Below are 19,531 nucleotides of genomic sequence, written 5' to 3' on the forward strand. Positions count from 1 at the left end.
CTCTAGAATGTGTTTGTACGATATGGGTATCAAATGAAAGGTGGTAATGAGTATTTTAAAAGGGAGTAATCCTTAGTTCTATATGTGGACGCCTTTTCGAGATATCGCCATAAAGGTGGACCAAGGGTGACTCTAGAATGTTTGTACGATATGGGTATCAAACGAAAGGTGTTACTGAGCATTTTAAGAGGGAGTGGGCATTAGGTCTATAGGTGGACGCCTTTTCGAGATATCGCCATAAAGGTGGACCAAGGGTGACTCTAGAATGTTTGTACGATATGGGTATCAAACGAAAGGTGTGACTGAGCATTTTAAGAGGGAGTGGGCATTAGGTCTATAGGTGGACGCCTTTTCGAGATATCGCCATTAGGGTGGGCCAGGGGGACTCTAGAATGTTTGTACGATATGGGTATCAAACGAAATGTGTTACTGAGAATTTTAAGAGGGAGTGGGCATTAGGTCTATAGGTGGCCTTTTCGAGACATCGCCAATAGGGTGGGCCAGGGGTGACTCTAGAATGTTTGTACGATATGGGTATCAAACGAAAGGTGTTACTGAGCATTTTAAGAGGGAGTGGACATTAGGTCTATAGGTGGACGCCTTTTCGAGATATCGCCATTAGGGTGGGCCAGAGGTGACTCTAGAATGTTTGTACGATATGGGTATCAAACGAAAGGTGTTACTGAGCATTTTAAGAGGGAGTGGGCATTAGGTCTATAGGTGGACGCCTTTTCGAGATATCGCCATTAGGGTGGGCCAGGGGTGACTCTAGAATGTGTTTGTACGATATGGATACCAAATTAAAGGTATTAATTAGGGTTTTAAAAGCGAGTGGCCCTTAGATGTATATGTGAAGGTGTTCTCGCGATATCGACCAAAATGTGGACCAGGTGATCCAGAAAATCATCTGTCGGGTACTGCTAATTTATTTATATATGCAATACCACTAACAGTATTCCTGCCAAGATTCCAAGGGCTGTTGATTTTGCCTTGTAGAACTTTTTCATTTTCTTCTACTTAATATGGTAGGTGTCACACCCATTTTACAAAATTTTTTCCAAAGTTATATTTTGCGTCAATAAACCAATCCAGTTACCATGTTTCATCCCTTTTTTCGTATTTGGTATAGAGTTATGGCATTTTTTTCATTTTTCGTAATTTTCGATATCGATAAAGTGGGCGTGGTTATGGTCGGATTTCGGCTATTTTTTATACCGAGATAAAGTGAGTTCAGATAAGTAGGTGGGCTAAGTTTAGTAAAGATATATCGGTTTTTGCTCAAGTTATTGTGTTAACAGCCGAGCGGAAGGACAGACGGTGGACTGTGTATAAAAACTGGGCGTGGCTTCCACCGATTTCGGCCATTTTCACAGAGAACAGTTACCGTCATAGAATCTATGTACCTACCAAATTTGAGAAGGATTGGTAAATTTTTGTTCGACTTATGGCATTAAAAGTATTCTAGACAAACTAAATGAAAATGGGCGGAGCCACTCCCATTTTGAAATTTTCTTTTATTTTTGTATTTTGTTGCATCATATCATTACAGGAGTTGAATTTTGACTTAATTTACTTATATACAGTAAAGATATTAAATTTTTTGTTAAAATTTGAATTAAAAAATTTTTTTTTTAAAAAGTGGGCGTGTTCTTCATCCAATTTTGCTAATTTTTATTTAGCACATATATAGTAATAGTAGCAGCGTTCCTGCCAAATTTCATCATGATATCTTCAACGACTGCCAAATTACAGCTTGCAAAACTTTTAAATTACCTTCTTGTAAAAGTGGGCGGTGCCACGCCCATTGTCCAAAATCTTACCAATTTTCTATTCTGCGTCATAACGTCAACCCATCTGCCAAGTTTCATCGCTTTAATTGCCTTTGGCAATGAATTATCGCATTTTTTCGGTTTTTCGAAATTTTCGATATCGAAAAAGTGGGCGTGGTTATAGTCCGATATCGTTCATTTTAAATAGCGATCTGAGATGAGTGCCCAGGAATCTACATACCAAATTTCATCAAGATAGCTCAAAATTTACTCAAGTTATCGTGTTAACGGACGGACGGACGGACGGACGGACATGGCTCAATCAAATTTTTTTTCGATCCTGATTATTTTGATATATGGAAGTCTATATCTATCTCGATTCCTTTATATATGTACAACCAACCGTTATCCAATCAAACTTAATATACTCTGTGAGCTCTGCTCAACTGAGTATAAAAACTTACCTTGCCAAACCACCAACTAGTACAAGATGTGAGCACCTGATGGAATTCAACGTATTATTTAATGGAGCGATTATTAGAACAAAAGCGACCTGTCTGCTTGTACATAACAGATCATGAAACTTTATTAAATCTGACAATGGGAACTATTGGAACAATGTATCAAACTCCTCAAACCATTCGAAGAGATTACAAAAATAACGAGCTCCGGTATCTGTTGCATCTCTGAAGTGATTCCACATGCAGTAAATTTATTAAAATATCTGGGAAAAGCAGAGACAGCTGAGAAAGTACCAAATTTAGTAACAATGAGATCTTCACTGCAAGGCGAGTTTGAAAGGCGATTCAGCTATCTGGTTGCTGCTTTTCTGGATCCTCGCTTCAAACCGTTTTTCCTAAGATTGGTTCAAGCAGAAAAATCAAGACAACAAATTCTTCTAGAAGCTCTGAAAATAGTACATATGACGATTCTTCTCCAATTCGTAAGATAAGAAACCTGAATGAAAATGATAGGACTACTGAAATACACGACAGTTTCTGGAACTGCTTTGAGGAAGTCGCTACAGATAATATGCGAAATGCTAATGATGAGGAAGACGTGGAGAAGAATGCTGTGACAAAGTTTAAAAGTTTGCTAAAGTATATCTTTCTTCTCCTGGAAGTAGCGTGTATAGTGAGACCTTATTTTCTGATGCTGGTAACATTTACGATGAAAAGCGAAATCGTTTGCTACCCAAAAATGATGAAAAGCTTATTTTTATCTATCATAACTTACCACTGATCAATTTTAAAGTGTTGTAATTTGGAAATAAGTACATAATTTAGAGTAATATAGCGTGTCTTTTTTACATGATTTGGTATTCGGTATTCGGCCGAATAATACGTGGCCGAATACCGAATAGATGCCGAATATTCGTGACAACTCTAGTTGAGACTACTGACTTTATCGGTTGGCTTAAGACGGATATCAAAAAATCGCTAGGCGCTACCGAAAAAATTGGATTTTTGTTTTTCTCTTGAAGCAATTCTTAGTGTCGGCAGAGTTTAGTGACGAAAAGTGAAAATAGTTTTGTAAAAGAAAACTTGGTGGATATGTATGCGTTTATTCCTTTACTTACCAAATTCCAGGCTCAAGAGCTAGGGTGACTACTTCGTTTGCCGAGAACTTATGACCTAATAATAAGGGATTTTTTAATATTATTAAATTATATTGAGATTGGCCCAATACGTACCGCCTTTGAGCATAACCTGTATTACAGATACCATATCGCGAGATTCTTTTATATAAAATTCCTGCTCTTCACTGCTTGGAATATTAAGTTCTGCAAAACATAAAAATGCTTATTTTTACACTAAATTTTTATCTTTCACATGTGAGTATAAACAAGCACAAACCTTTCATCATTTCACCAATGCTTTGGGGTGTTTGTATAGCTGGTATTTGGAGTATTTTTTTAATATCTCTTACGGGAACAAGAGCTCGCGATAGATCACCTGATTTGAATTTTAAGAATTCTTTACGTAGATCACAGAAGTGGTTGTAATAATTCGGTAGCCAGATATCTTTAGTACTTGCCTCTCGATGCATGCATTGGCGCAGAGGCAACTGCCCGTCGGTAATAATTTTGATACTATCGCGATCATCGGCGTATATTGATAGAGAGCGTAGATATTCATCGAACTAGGGAGCAATGAAATTTTTTAAACGCATTTATTTACATACTATAAAGAACATGACAAATTAGAATATAATTTTTAATAAATAGTTTTTGCGTAATTTTTATCAATGATTTAACAAATAAGGGCGCCTAAGTTCGGGTGTAACCGAGCATTATATACTCAGCATGAGCTTCAATTCATTTCAAATAAATTACTTTTTCGAACTTTGTTACAAGAGACGTATTTTTTTTAGCATGTATGTAATACTCCTATATTGCTACAAAAGGCTAGGATTTACCCAAACATCAAAGTGCCGATATATTGCTGTTTGAACGTTTTTGTTTTTGTATTTAATAATCGAATGTACCTAAATTTAAATTTTTTCTTGTCACACTTATGCTGCTACAATCAAAAACATTTTATATGCTGTCTTGTTTTGATTTCGAATTCAAAACACATTGCGAGCATTTTCTATTAGCAATATAGGAGTATTACATTTATGTTTTTGAGACTCTAGAAATGTTTTGTAATGCTTGATCGAAATAGGGGCGTGGCATAGCTCATTAAAAAAATGTCTCCCAATTTCCTCTTACAATAAAACTTGGTAAGTCAAATATCATTGATACAAAACTATTTTTTAATAAGATATGGCTTATTATTCTAGTCTACGACCCTTTTAAACATCCTTTTTATACAAAAAGTGAGCGTGGTCTTAAAACGATCCCGTCCATTTTTATTAGAAATGTTTCCTGCTATAAGGAAAATATGTGCACGCAATCTTTTAACGATCCGTTAATCTTCGAGTTATGGCTCCCGAAACATAGAAAAGTGCTTAGTCAAAAAAGGGGCAGATCCACTCCCATTTTCAAAATTTTCTAACTTTTTGTTATAATTCCATTTAGAAAGTAAAATACCACTGATATTAAGCTCTTTTTCGCAAAGGTATAGCTTATTTTATTCGTCTACATCGCTTTTAAAAGTCTTTCATATAGAAGTGGGCTTCTTTAACCATCCCTCCATTTTTACTAGAAATATTGCCTGCTATAAAGAAAATATGTGCACCCAATCTTTTTACGATCCGTTAACGTTTCTTCGAGTTATGGCTCCCGAAACATAAAAAATGGCTTGGTTAAACAAGTAAGGAATGCTAAGTTTGGGTGTAACCGAGCATTACATACTCAGCTGAGAGCTTTGGAGACAAAATAAGGGAAAATCACCATTTAGAAAAATGAACCTAGGGTAACTCTGGAATGTGTTTGTATGACATGTGTATCAAATGAAAGGTGTTAATGATTATTTAAAACGTAGTGGGACTTAGTTCTATAGGTGGATGCCTTTTCGAGATATCGCAATAAGGGTGAACCAGGGGTGACTCTAAAATGTGTTTGTACGATATGGGTATCAAATTAAAAGTATTAATGAGGGTTTTAAAAGGGGTAGCCCTTGGTTGTATATGTGAAGGCGTTTTCGAGATATCGCCAAAATGTGGACCAGGGTGACCCAGAACAGAGCTAATATATTTATATATGTCATACTACGAACAGTATTCCTGCCAAGATTCCATGGGCTTTTGATTTCGCCCCGCAGAACTTTTTCATTTTCTTCAACTTAATATGGTAGCTTTCACACCAATTTTGCAAAGTTTTTTCTAAAGTTATATTTTGCGTCAATAAACCAATCCAATTACCAGTTTCATCTCTTTTTTCATATTTGGTACAGAATTATGGCATTTTTTTCATTTTTCGTAATTTTCGATATCGGAAAAGTGGGCGTGGTCATAGTCGGATTTCGGCCATATTTTATTCCAAGATAAAGTGACTTCAGATAACTACGTGAACTAAGTTTAGTTAAGATATATCGTTTTTTACGCAAGTTATCGTGATAACGGCCGAGCGGAAGGACAGACGGTCGACTGTGTATAAAAACTGGGCGTGGCTTCAACCGATTTCGCCCATTTTCACAGAAAACAGTTATCGTCATAGAATCTATGTCCCTACCAAAATTTCACAAGGATTGGTAAATTTTTGTTCGACTTATGGCATTAAAAGTATTCTAGACGAAATAAATGAAAAAGGGCGGAGTTACGCCCATTTTGAAATTTTTTTTTATCTTTGTATTTTGTTGCACCATATCATTACTGGAGTCGTATGTTGACATAATTCACTGTAAAGATATTAAATTTTTTGTTAAAATTTGACTTAAAAAAATTTTTTTGTTTAAAAGTGGACGTGTTCGTCATCCGATTTCGCAAATTTTTATTTAGCACATATATAGTAATAGGAGTAACGTGCCTACCAAATTTCATCATGATATCTTCAACGACTGCCAAATTACAGCTTGCAAAACTTTTAAATTACCTTCTTTTAAAAGTTGGCGGTGCCACGCCCATTGGCCAAAATTTTTCTAAGTTTCTATTTTGCGTCATAAGGTCAACGCACCTACCAAGTTTCATCGCTTTATCCGCCTTTGGTTTTTCGCACTTTTTCGGTTTTTCGAAATTTTCGATATCGAAAAAGTGGGCGTGGTTGTAATCCGATTTCGTTCATTTTAAATAGCGATCTGAGATGAGCGCCCAGGAACATACATACCAAATTTCATCAAGATATCCCAAAATTTCTTCAAGTTATCGTGTTTACAGGCGGACGGACATGGCTAAATTAATTTCTTTTTTCACCCAGATCATTTTGATATATAGAAGTCTATATCTATCTCGATTAGTTTATGCCGTTACGGATTACCGTTATGCGAACAAAGTTAATATACTCTGTGAGCTCTGCTCAGCTGAGTATAAAAAGGGGTGGTGCCACACCCATTTTAAAAATTTTGAATTTTCTGTTTTTCTTGTTATATACTTGGGAAATGAAACACCATTGGTATAAAGCTCTTTTTTACAAAGATAAAGCTTATTATATTCATCCACAACCCCTTTTAAAGTATTTTTTATAAAAGTGGGCGTGGTACTCAACTGATTTTGTAAATGTTTCTTCGAAGCATTTTTTATAGTACAGGCAACCTCTCTGTCGGTTTTTTATTTATAATTAATAATATTTGTACAATTGATTTTATCACAATTCAAATTTGTGTCAAGAATCTTTATGTCAGTCCCAACGTCATATTTCAACATTCTAATTCTAATAATCAGGGGGTAAAATCGCTAACTGTGAAAAGCTGGAAAATGCACACTTATTGAAATTTCATTTGCACACACAATTTAAACTTTAAATTTGCATGCGATTCTGTAAAGTATTGTGCACGTTGTTTTGCTGAATGGGTGCTCAATGTAAAAGTCATATAATATATTGGCTCAAGTTATCGTGTTAACGGACGGACATGTCTTAATCAAATTTTTTCGCCGATTTATTAAAAAAAAACCAAATTTTCAAAAATAAGTGGTACAAAATATTACAAAAAGGTTGGTCCCGTGGTATGCGTAAATTCCTTTAGCTGGGCGAAGAGTTTTTCCGTCGGTGCATATTATTTATACATATATCAAGAAAGTTTTTTTCTTATTGTACTCACCTCTTCGATCGCTTCTTGTAAAGGTTTTCCGGTAGTCTGTGCAACGGCTATAGGTAATTCAATTGGTTCAGTAATAAGGGTAGAACTTACAACAGCAGACGTTGCGACCGGTGTTATCATCAAAGCAGTGGAGGCGGTTGTTGGTCCATTGGTCATTACATTGTTGTTACTATTAAGTAACAGAGTGGTATTGACACCGTTGTGAACACTTTTACCAATTGTATTTGAATTACTTATACTGGTGTTATTATTATTAATTACATCAGCATGTTGTGAAGCAAGCGGAGGAGATGAAGCACCTGCCCTAACTAACGAAACATCAGAGGAACCAGACACGGTACGATCCTTTGTAAAGCCGCTTTCGGGTCGCACTAAAATTTGCTTTGTTCCAATAATCTGAAAAGAGTAAACATTCTTTAAAAATAAAATTATAGTATTGATAAAATTATTATGAAAGAAGTAAGGAAGGCAAAGTTCGGGTGTAACCGAACATTACATACTCAGCTGAGAGCTTTGGAGACAAAATAAGGGAAAGTCACCATGTAGGAAAATGAACTAAGGGTAACCCTGGAATGTATTTATATGACATGGGTATCAAATGGAAGGTATTTTTTTTAAGAGTATTTTAGAAGGGACTGGGCCATAGTTCTATAGGTGCACATCTTTTCGAGATATCGCCATAAAGGTGGACCAGGGGTGAATCTATAATGTGTTTGTAGGATATGGGTATTAAATTAAAGGTATTAATGAGGGGTTTAAAAGGGAGTGGCCTTTAGTTGTATATGTGAAGGCGTTTTCGAGATATCGACCATAATGTGGACCAGGGTGACCCAGAACATCATCTGTCGGGTACCGCTAATTTATTTATATCGCCATAAAAGTGGACCAGGGGTGACCCCAGAATGTGTTTGTACGATATGGGTATCAAATGAAAGGTGGTAATGAGCATTTTAAAAGGGAGTGGGCCTTAGTTCTACAGGTGGACGCCTTTTCGAGATATCGCCATAAAGGTGGGCCAGGGGTGAATCTAGAATGTGTTTGTACGATATGGGTATCAAATGAAAGGTGTTAATGAGTATTTTAAAAGGGAGTGGGCCTTAGTTCTATATGTGGACGCCTTTTCGAAATATCGTCATAAAGGTGGACCAGGGGTGAATCTGTAATGTGTTTGTACGATATTGGTAATAAATTAAAGGTATTAATGAGGGTTTTAAAAGGGAATGGCCCTTAGTTGTATATGTGAAGGCTTTTTCGAGATATCGACCAAAATGTGGACCAGTGTGACCCAGAACATCATCTGTTGGATACCGCTAATTTATTTATATATTTAATACCGCGAACAGTATCCCTGTCATGATTCCAAGGCTTTTGATTTCGCCCTGCAAGACTTTTTCATTTTCTTCTACTTAATATGGTAGGTGTCACACCCCATTTTACAAAATTTTTTTCCAAAGTTATATTTTGCGTCAAAAAAACCATTCCAATCAGCATGTTTCATCCCTTTTTTCGTATTTGGAATAGAATTATGGCATTTTTTTCATTTTTCGAAATTTTCGACATCGAAAATGTGGGCGTGGTCATAATCGGATTTCGCCCATTTTTAATACCAAGATAAAGGAGTTCAGATAAGTACGTGAACTAATTTTAGTATAGATATATCGATTTTTGTTCAAGTTATCGTGTTAACGGCCAAGAGGAAGGACAGACGGTCGACTGTGTATAAAAAGTGGGCGTGGCCTCAATAGATTTCGCTCATTTTCACAGAAAACAGTTACCGGCATAGAAGCTATGCCCTTACCAAATTTCACAAGGATTGGTAAATTTTTATTCGTCTTATTGCATTAAAAGTATTCTAGACAAATTAAATGAAAAAGGGCGCAAACACGCCCATTTTAAAATTTTCTTTTATTTTTATATTTTTTTGGACCATATCATTACTGGAGTTGAATTTTGACATAATTTACTTATATTACTGTAAAGATATTCAATTTTTTGTTGACTATTAAAATTTCTTTTTTTTTTTTTAAGTGGGCGTGTTCGTCATCCGATTTTTCTAATTTTTATTTAGCACACATATAGTTATAGGAGTAAAGTTCCTGCCATATTTCATCATGATATCTTCAACGACTGCCAAATTACAGCTTGCAAACTTTTAAATTACCTTCTTTTAAAAGTGGGCGGTGCCACGCCCATTGTCCAAAATTTTAATAATTTTCTATTGTGCGTCATAAAGTCAACCCACCTTCCAAGTTTCATCGCTTTATCCGCCTTTGGTAATGCATTATCCCACTTTTTCGGTTTTTCGAAATTTTCGATATCGAAAAAGTGGGCGTGGTTATAGTCCGCTTTCGTTCATTTTAAATATCGATATGAGATGCGTGCCCAAAAACATACATACCAAATTTCATCAAGATACCTCAAAATTTACTCAAGTTATCGTGTTGACGGACGGACGGACGGACATGGCTAAATGAATTTCTTTTTTCCCCAGATAATTTTGATATATAGAAGTCTATATCTATTTCGATTAATTTATGCCGTTACGGATTACCGTTATGCGAACAAAATTAATATACTCTGTGAGCTCTGCTTAGCTGAGTATAAGAATGATAGTTTCCACAAAATTAGACACGTAATATAATTTAACAATTTCTTGCACTTGGAAATTGGAACGAAGTCGTAAGCTAATTTCAAAGTTAATATTATAACTAGAAAAATATTTTAAATCGTAATCGTGGTTGCAAAGATTTTTTAGGATGTTTCTCTTCTTTGACAAAAATAAAATTTATGTAGCTACAAGCGATTTGACATTATTTTCCCCAAGTTCGAAACAAATTGCAAGATCTTTGTAAGAATGTACAGCTACCAGTTAATACCTTATCTGAAAAAAAAATTGTGCCGCAAACCATTGCAGAAAGGGGGAAACAGTGTAATAACAGGAGAACTAGTATTTTGCAAATTTAAATCATCCAACAACAAAATTTCAATAAGAAATGTGATATCGTTTAATTTTTTGTAACTTTTTCTTCATAATGAAGGCACTATTTTAAACTGTTTTTTTATAATCAAGCGGACAATAAAAATTATTTCAAGTTCAGGAAAATCAGGGGTACTAATAATGTTTCATTGTTAGCCTTCGTTTTCGAGATATTGACCAAATCTTCGACCTGGACGGCCTAAGGATATTTAAAGCCATTGTGGATATCACATGGAAGGAGCTGTTTAGACTATCAATATAGAACAAACGTTACATTTTCAAATGCTTATAAAATGAAATGAGAGTTTTCATTGAATGCAGTCTCAATAGGAAAATTTAGATATGGTAAGACGGTTTTAATGAGTTAAGTGTGAAAATTTTACAATGTCAGGTTATATACAATATCCTAGCGACCGTTATGTTCCTCTTCGAACTTTCCTAGGCACGACTTGTTATTGTGCTACTTCTCCCAATCGCCATTTTTGCATAGTTTTTTTTCATTGTACATTACATAGTTTGTATGTTTGCTTGTACGCTTTTTGTTTTTGGCAATTGGGAAAAGTTGCATTACAGCAAAGGTAAGGTTTTGGTCGAGACTTTTTGTCCATAGTTTGGTCATCGTAGGAGTGCGGGCTGTAATTCCACTCCTGGGAAGAAATTTACAAGGTACAAATTGTTGAATAATATTTTAATAATTTCCACGTTGCAGCCGACGTGGTGCGGTGGTAGCGTGCTCCGCCTACCACACCGAAGATCCTAGGTTCACGCCCCGGGAAAAGCACCATCGAAATTTTTGAAATACGTTTTTTCAATTAGAAGAAAGCTTTTCTAAGCGGGTTCGACACTCGGCAGTGATTAGGCAAGCACTCCGAGTGTATTTCAGCCATTTCAGCTTCTCAGTGAAAACTTATTTGCCTTGCAGATGCGGTTCGGAGTCGGAATTAAACATGTAGGTCCCGTCCCGCCAATTTATAGGAAAAATTAAAAAGAGCACGACGCAAATTGGAAGGGAAGCTCGGCCTAAAATCTCTTCGGAGGTTATCGCGCCTTACATTTCTTTTTTTAATTTCCATGTTTCTTATATGGGCAAAAGTTGCCGAATTAAAAAAAAAATATTTCGATGAGAATGTGGGAACAGGTATAAGAGAAATAACTACTTAAAAAAAAGTCATGGATACTTTAATTTTATTCCCTGTTACCATGATCCAATACCATGTATTCCAGGATTGCGGATCTCTAAAGTCTATCCTATATTTTTGAGAAAAATATCCTCTTCTAAATCAGGAGTATTTTTTTAATATATGTACGTTAGAGCCGCTCAAATTGTATGGATGGGTTTTTTCATCAGTGTTTTTGAATTTTAGTAGATATATCAGGCTTAAATTATGAGAAATTAGCCTAAAATGAACTTTTAACCACTATATTATCATTTTTAACAAATTTCTTATTGTAAGATGGTAACTCTGAACAAATAGCGAATTGTATTATACCATTTTCACACAGACGGCTTATTGAATAATAGAGGCGATTTTCTACATTAAGACTCTTATTGAGCTCAATCTTCCCTACAAAATTCGAATCTATTATGATTTCATTAGTAGCTAATCGAATGCCTAATGAAGTCAAAAGCACAATGCAACTCTGTTGGCAGCGTGTCGCTTCCGTTTCCGCTTCTTAGTTTTCAAAGCAAATGTCATTGTCTGCATGGCGGAACGATACCAGGTGGCCGCATCGAACAGCTGATTATAACCTTTTTTATTTGATTTGATACATCAACTACCGGCGCAGTACGATTTTGACATTTGTCCATCGAATTTACAAGTACATGGAATTTTTTGTTTGTAGGTATGTCACCATGCTCCCACCTTGTATCGTTCCGCCATGATTGTCTGTCTCATCCTTCATACTAATCGAGCAGCTATTTCTGTGTGAAAGCAAAAAATTTACGATTTCATTAGCAGGTGAAATGAGATCAATAAGTTGCTGTGTGAAAATAGTATTAGATTAGGTACTAGATTAAGAAATGTACGATATTGAAGATTAAGGCAACTCTGTATAAGGAGAATACTAAAAGAAGAAGAAGAAGATGGTCGACTTCCGGGTGTGAAATATAGATTGATTGTGGACGACAAAAAGTGTGTTTTATTAACTCAAATGCATCCCCGCTAAAATAAAGAGAAATACTGGTCAAGCTTTACATCTCAGGTGTATAGAAACCCAGCGAAAAAACTACTATTATTATTTTGCAATGGCTGATGCCATAAAAGATATAATCAAAATTTTAATGGAAAACAATGGATTTCCCTACTACTGCCATAACAGCACAAGAATTCATGCACTGCTATGTCCTTTCGATGTAGGCGATGGCCAAACAGATGGTGAAATTACAAAAGCAACAACAGCAAGCAAATAATGTTAATGGTGAAAACGACAACGATGGTGATTGTGAGGAAGATAGTGATGATAGTGATGATGATGATAACGACGATGACAACGAAGAGGACGAAGATGACGACGACGATGATGACGATGATGATAATGATAATGATGGTGATAATGATGACGATGATGATGATGATAACGACGACGATGCTGACGATGATGATAATGATAATGATGGTGATAATGATGAGGATGATGATGATGATAACGACGATGACAACGAAGATAACGGCGACGATGATGACGATGATGATAATGATGGTGATAATGATGACGATGATGATGATGATAACGACGATGACAACGAAGATGACGACGACGACGATGATGATGACGATGATGATTCCAATGATGATAAGCACTTATTTAGAGATGCAATAAAGGCATTCAATTTAGTAAGTATCACCTTCAGGATAGATAATAAGTTTATGTCCGAAAATTTTTTTTCTCTAGCTGATACCGATAGTCCGATTAGTTTTATTCGGGAAACATATGTTCCAAAACAACTGCTGGAAAATCAATTCGCAAGATATCTCACAAACTTTAAAGGCATCGGAGGAAAAAATATTTGTTGTATAAACTGTGATAAACAAAGAAGTAAAATTGAATTGAACATCATACAAGATAATGACATGATCGCTCCAGTTATCTTGGGACGTGATTTTCTTAGTACGTTTTATATTAAATTGACGAGGGTTAAGACAAAAATGTATTGAATTTTGGATTTAAGACATAAAAAGGAATTAAATATTTCTAAAGTACACCAAATTGCGACTGATTCCAAAGCGTACTCTATCGTGCACTAAAACACCTGATAGAGATGTGGAGGAACCAGAATAATATTTGTGAGAAATTAAGTTATACTGTATCGAGGTCGATTACAGTGTCAGATTGGCCGAGATGTAACTATGAACACAAATAACGAATTGTATAATATTAGGTATTAGATTAAGGAATGTACGATAGTGAAAATAGAAATTAAGTTATAACGTAACGAGGTCGATACAGTGTCAGGTTGGCCGAGCTGTAAGCTGGTAACTCTGAACAAATAGCGAATTGTATTAGATTATGTGCTAGATTAAGAAATGTACGATATTGAAGATTAAGGCAACTCTGTACAAGGAGAATACTAAAATAAGAAGAAGAAGATGGTCGACTTCCGGTTGAGAAATATATATTGATTGTGGACGACGAAAAGTTTGTTTTATTAACTTAATCGTATCTCCGCTAAAATAAAGAGAAATACTGGTCAAGTTTTACATTATGGAAACATTTTTTTTCTTTACAGCTAAAAAAGTTCAGAACATTTTCAGCAACTTTCATTCAGACAATTTTTCTTTTTTCGAATTCGTTTTTGTAGAAAAAAATTTAAAAAAAACCTATATTTTGAAGTAATAAGCAAATAATGACTATTAAAATAATTTTAATATAATTTATTTAAAAAATTATTTTTATACTCAGTTGAGCAGAGCTCACATAGTATATTAACTTTGATTGGATAACGGTTGGTTGTACAGGTATAAAGAAATCGAGATAGATATAGACTTCAATATATCAAATCAAATGTCCGTCCGTCCGTCCGTCCGTCTGTCCGTTAACACGATAACTTGAGTTAATTTTGAGGTATCTTGATGAAATTTGGTATGTAGGTTCCTGGGTACTCATCTCAGATCGCTATTTAAAATTAACGATATCGGACTATAACCACGCCCACTTTTTCGATATCGAAAATTTCGAAAAACCGAAAAATTGCGATAATTCATTACCAAAGACGGATAAAGCGATGAAACTCGGTAGGTGAGTTGAACTTATGACGCAGAATAGAAAATTAGTAAAATTTTGGACAACGGGCGTGGCACCGCCCACTTTTAAAAGAAGGTAATTTAAAAGTTTTGCAAGCTGTAATTTGGCAGTCGTTGAAGATATCATGATGAAATTTGGCAGGAACATTACTCCTATTACTATATGTATGCTGAATAAAAATTAGCAAAATCGGATGACGAGCACACCCACTTAAGAAAAACAATTTTTTTTTAAAAGGCAAATTTTAACAAAAAATTTAATATCTTTACAGTAGGTAAGTAAATAATGTCAAAGTTCGAATCCAATAATAATATGATGCAATAAAATACAAAAATAAAAGAAAATTTCAAAATGGGCGTGGCTCCGCCCTTTTTCATTTAATTTGTCTAGGATACTTTTAATGCCATAAGTCGAACAAAAATTTACCAATCCTTGTGAAATTTGGTAGGGGCTTAGATTCTGGGACGATAACTGTTTTCTGTGAAAAAGGGCGAAATCGGTTGAAGCCACGCCCAGTTTTTATACACAGTCGACCGTCTGTATTTCCGCTCGGCCGTTAACACGATAACTTGAGCAAAAATCGATATATCTTTACTAACCTCAGTTCGCGTACTTATCTGAACTCACTTTCTATTGGTGTTAAAAATGGCCGAAATCCGGCTATGGCTACGCCCACTTTTTCGATATCGAAAGTTACGAAAAATGAAATAAATTAATTCTATACCAAATACGGAAAAAGGGATGAATTGGTTTATTGACGCAAAATATAACTTTAGAAAAAAACTTTGCAAAATTATAAATTATTAAATAGAAGAAAATGAAAAAGTCCGGCAGGGCGAAATCAAAAGCCCTTGGAATCTTGGCCGGAATACTGTTCGTGATATTACTTATATAAATAAATTTGCGGTACCCGACAGATGATGTTCTGGGTCACCCTCGTCCACATTTTGGTCAATATCTCGAAAATGCTTTCACATATATAACTAATGGCCACTCCCTTTTAAAGCCCTCGTTGATAACTTTCATTTGATACCCATATCGTACAAACACATTCTAGAGTCACCCTGGTCCACCTTTAGGGCGATATCTCGAAAAGGCGTCCACCTATAGAACTAAGGCCCACGCCCTTTTAAAATACTCATTAGCACCTTTCGTTTGATACTCATATCTTACAAACAAATTCTAGAGTCACCCCTGGTCCACCTTTATGGCGATACCTCGAAAAGGCTTCCACCTATAGAACAAATTCTAGAGTCGCCCCTGGTCCACCCTTATGGCGATATCTCGAAGAGGCGTCCACCAATAGAACTAAGGCCCACTCCCTTTTAAAATACTCATTAACACCTTTCATTTGATACCCATATCGTACAAACAAATTCTAGAGTCACCCCTGGTCCACCTTTATGGCGATATCTCGAAAAGGCGTCCACCAATAGAACTAAGACCCACGCCCTTTTAAAATACTCATTAACACCTTTCATTTGATACCCATATCGTACAAACAAATTCTAGAGTCCACCTGGTCCACCTTTATGGCGATATCTCGAGAAGGCGTCCACCCATAGAACTAAGGCCCACTCCCTTTTAAAATACTTATTAACACCTTTCATTTGATACCCATATCGTACTGTTACGAATATTAGCAAAACTAAGGAGTGCTGCCGTCTCTAAGCCGATGCTAAGCAGTGACGTGAATGCACATCAATAATTCAATCATTATGAATCTACATAAACGAAACAATAACTACGTCTACATATATGTACCATGTACGTATACGAGCAGCGGAGAGTCAATGCACTAACACATGCATATATCTGAGATACTCCTATAAGTATGTAATGAGAAAAACTATAAAATTGTGCAATTGTAGTTACAGCTGAAAAGTTTGAGAGCTACTGGACTAGTAGATTCTGGAAGCCCCTAGAAGATGTATAAAATTGTGCAATTTTAGTTACAGCTGAGAAGTTTGAGAGCTCATGGACAATGCTAGTAGATTCTAGAAGATGCGAACGAGGAAACCAGAGAGTATAAAAGGCCGCATATGTAGAGGCGCTGGAATTCAGTTTGATTTGAGTTGTCAAGCAGTTACGACTAAGACGATATCTAGCGAGCAATAGCAGTATTATTTTGAAAGTCAGTTTCCTTTAAGCTATCAGTTTGGTTAGTAAGCTATTCGTTGCACAGTTTGAGTGTTATTGTGAATTATTTTAATAAAGGCCATTTTTCCATTATTCAATATTGGAGTTATTTATTCAACAGTTTAGCGATACGAACCTAGCAAAAGGGCAAATAAGAGGATTTGCAGAAAATTCGTTACAATTGGTGTCAGAAAAGGAATTGTTGAATAAATTCCGGAGGACAACAAGGACATGGCAAAGTTCAGTGAATTGAAGATCCAGTAACTGAAGAAGGAGTTGGAGAGCCGTGGATTGAATACAAGCGGCGTTAAACTCGAACTTCAGGCACGGTTACGAGAGGCAATGGAAGCAGAAGGAATTGATGTGGACGAGTATGTCTTTTATCCTAATGGGGACGAGACAACAACAAAAATTGAAGAGAAAAACGAAACATCGCAGACAATTACCAGCACAGACTTGAACATGATACTGGCTGCAATAACTGCTCAAACATCGACAGTAACATCCAAGATGGAAACACAGCTCGAAGAACAGAAGACATATATGGCATCACAATTGGAAGAACAGAAAACACACATGGCGTCACAAATTCCATACCAATTAAAATAACAAGAGGCACGCATAACATTACAGCTCGAAGCACAAGAAGAACGTATCTCAACAAAGCTGGAGGCACAGGAAACAAAATTCTCATCGCAGCTGGAGGCTGTTAGTGAACGACAAAATAAAGTGGAGGCCGAGATGGATGCTTTGAAAGATCGGATTCAGGAGTTACAATTGAACCGTCCAATAACTTCAACGTATACTCTGAAGGTAAAATCCCCAACGTTTTATGGTTCTGTTCCATTCCAGGTATTTAAGCTCCAATTTGAGAAGACGTCGGCAGCGAACAACTGGAATGCTGAAGATAAAGTTGCAGCTCTGTTCGTGGGATTGTAGGGGCCAGCAGCCGAAATCCTACAGACGATTCCCAAAGAAGAGCGGAACAATTATGAAGCATTGATGGCTGCTCTAGAGAGACGATACGGAACTGAGCATAGGAGACAGATATACCAAATGGAGTTGCTGAACCGCTTCCAGAGGCCTGGTGAAACATTGCAAGAGTTTGCTTTGGATATTGAAAGGCTAGCACATTTAGCGAATGCGGATGCACCCGTGGAATACACTGAAAGGGTAATATTCAGAGCTTTATAAATGGCATACGAGATGTGGAAACGAAGCGGGCTACATATGCGAATCTAAAACTAAAATTTGCTGCAACGGTATCGCATGCTCTGATTCGGGAAACAGCGTCGCTTCTGTGTAAGCCAGTTTTCAAAGTACGCCGTGTGGAAGTAGAAAGGCCAGAGTGGGTAGACACAATTTCGGAAGCACTGAAGGGATCTCAACAGAAGAATACCGGAGTTATTAAATGTTTCAAGTGCGGCAACCCAGGTCACATTGCACGTCATTGCGATCATGGTCCTAATAGTTCCAAAAATGTGGGTGGCCGTAAACCCAAAGCTGGAGGAGATGAGCAAGAGCGAGTAAGAGGTAGAGATCGAGAGCTAGATCCAGCTATTGAATGCCCTGTGATATCTGTGTTGCAAATTGGTAGAAAATCGAGCAATCTTACCGTCAGAGGGAATGTGGATGGTAAAGAACGTGTACTGACTGTAGATACGGGCGCATCTCATTCCTTGATCCGATCTGACTTGGTCAACAGGAGAATAAAACCGTTACCTGGAGCAAGGTTGTGTACGGTCACTGGCGAGTATAACCAAGTTCAGGAAGAAGTGATATGTGAAGTCCTGACTGGGAAGGTCATGGTTTTATACAAATTCGTTGTGGCGGAGATCGTTGAAGAAGTCATATTGGGAGTGGACTTCTTGGTTGACCATGACATCAAGATCGATATGCAGAGAAGGGTGATGCGTTATAAGAACCAGGACATACCACTTAACTTTAGTTTGGAAAAAGGGTTCAGCAGTAATCGGGCACTGGTGGAAAAGACTCGACAAAGACCACGAAAGTCAAAGGCAAAGGTTGATAGATCGAATGGGCCAAATAAATCAAAATCAAAAGTACCTGCGAGAGAAACACTGGCATTGACAAAACCTAAAAGACGCAGGAAAACGAAGCAACGAATTTCCGAGAAAGAATGCGAGGGTGGTTTCAAGCCAGAGCGCACTACTGTGAGGAAACGTGGGAACGATACTGATTATGCAAAGCAAATCCGTCCAGCGCAAGCTCTACGAAGTAGTTCATCGGCCAAACAACAGAGTGTGAAGGAACGAAGCAGGGCATTGAGTGGTACGATGAAACACAGGTACCATGAGAACAATAATTCGAAAGGTTTCTTGGCGGGGGATTTGGTACTGTTATACAACCCTCACCGGCGGAAAGGTGTTCCATCCAAATTTCGGTGCAGTTGGGAAGGCCCATACAAAGTTGTAAAACGGATCAACGATGTAGTGTACCGCATACAAACCATTGGCAAACCACGAACCAAAATGAAAGTGGTTCATTTGGAGAGGCTAGCAGCGGTTAAATCGAGAGATTTGTCTAATCAGGACGATCAGACTTAGGTGGAGGGCAGTGTTACGAATATTAGCAAAACTAAGGAGTGCTGCCGTCTCTAAGCCGATGCTAAGCAGTGACGTGAATGCACATCAATAATTCAATCATTATGTATCTACATAAACGAAACAATAACTACGTCTACATATATGTACCATGTACGTATACGAGCAGCGGTGAGTCAATGCCTAACACATGCATAT

The 19,531-nt window shown here is 36.8% G+C and overlaps 1 protein-coding gene across 12 annotated transcripts in view; it reads right to left on the bottom strand.

Moving 5' to 3' along the window:
* LOC137244201 (RNA-binding protein fusilli-like) overlaps positions 1–19,531 on the bottom strand; it is a 166,191-nt gene that overhangs the window by 41,011 nt on the left and 105,649 nt on the right. For all 12 annotated transcript variants that reach the window (XM_067772865.1, XM_067772863.1, XM_067772862.1 and 9 more), the window contains exons 4-7: positions 7,409–7,804; positions 3,626–3,911; positions 3,463–3,552; positions 3,349–3,403 (exon numbers count right to left, since the gene is read on the bottom strand). In XM_067772865.1, the coding sequence (XP_067628966.1) occupies positions 3,349–3,403; positions 3,463–3,552; positions 3,626–3,911; positions 7,409–7,804 (827 nt within the window). The remainder of the gene's footprint in view (positions 1–3,348; positions 3,404–3,462; positions 3,553–3,625; positions 3,912–7,408; positions 7,805–19,531) is intronic.

The sequence above is a fragment of the Eurosta solidaginis genome, chromosome 3 (assembly GCF_040869045.1).
Source record: "Eurosta solidaginis isolate ZX-2024a chromosome 3, ASM4086904v1, whole genome shotgun sequence".
Lineage (NCBI taxonomy): Eukaryota > Metazoa > Arthropoda > Insecta > Diptera > Tephritidae > Eurosta > Eurosta solidaginis.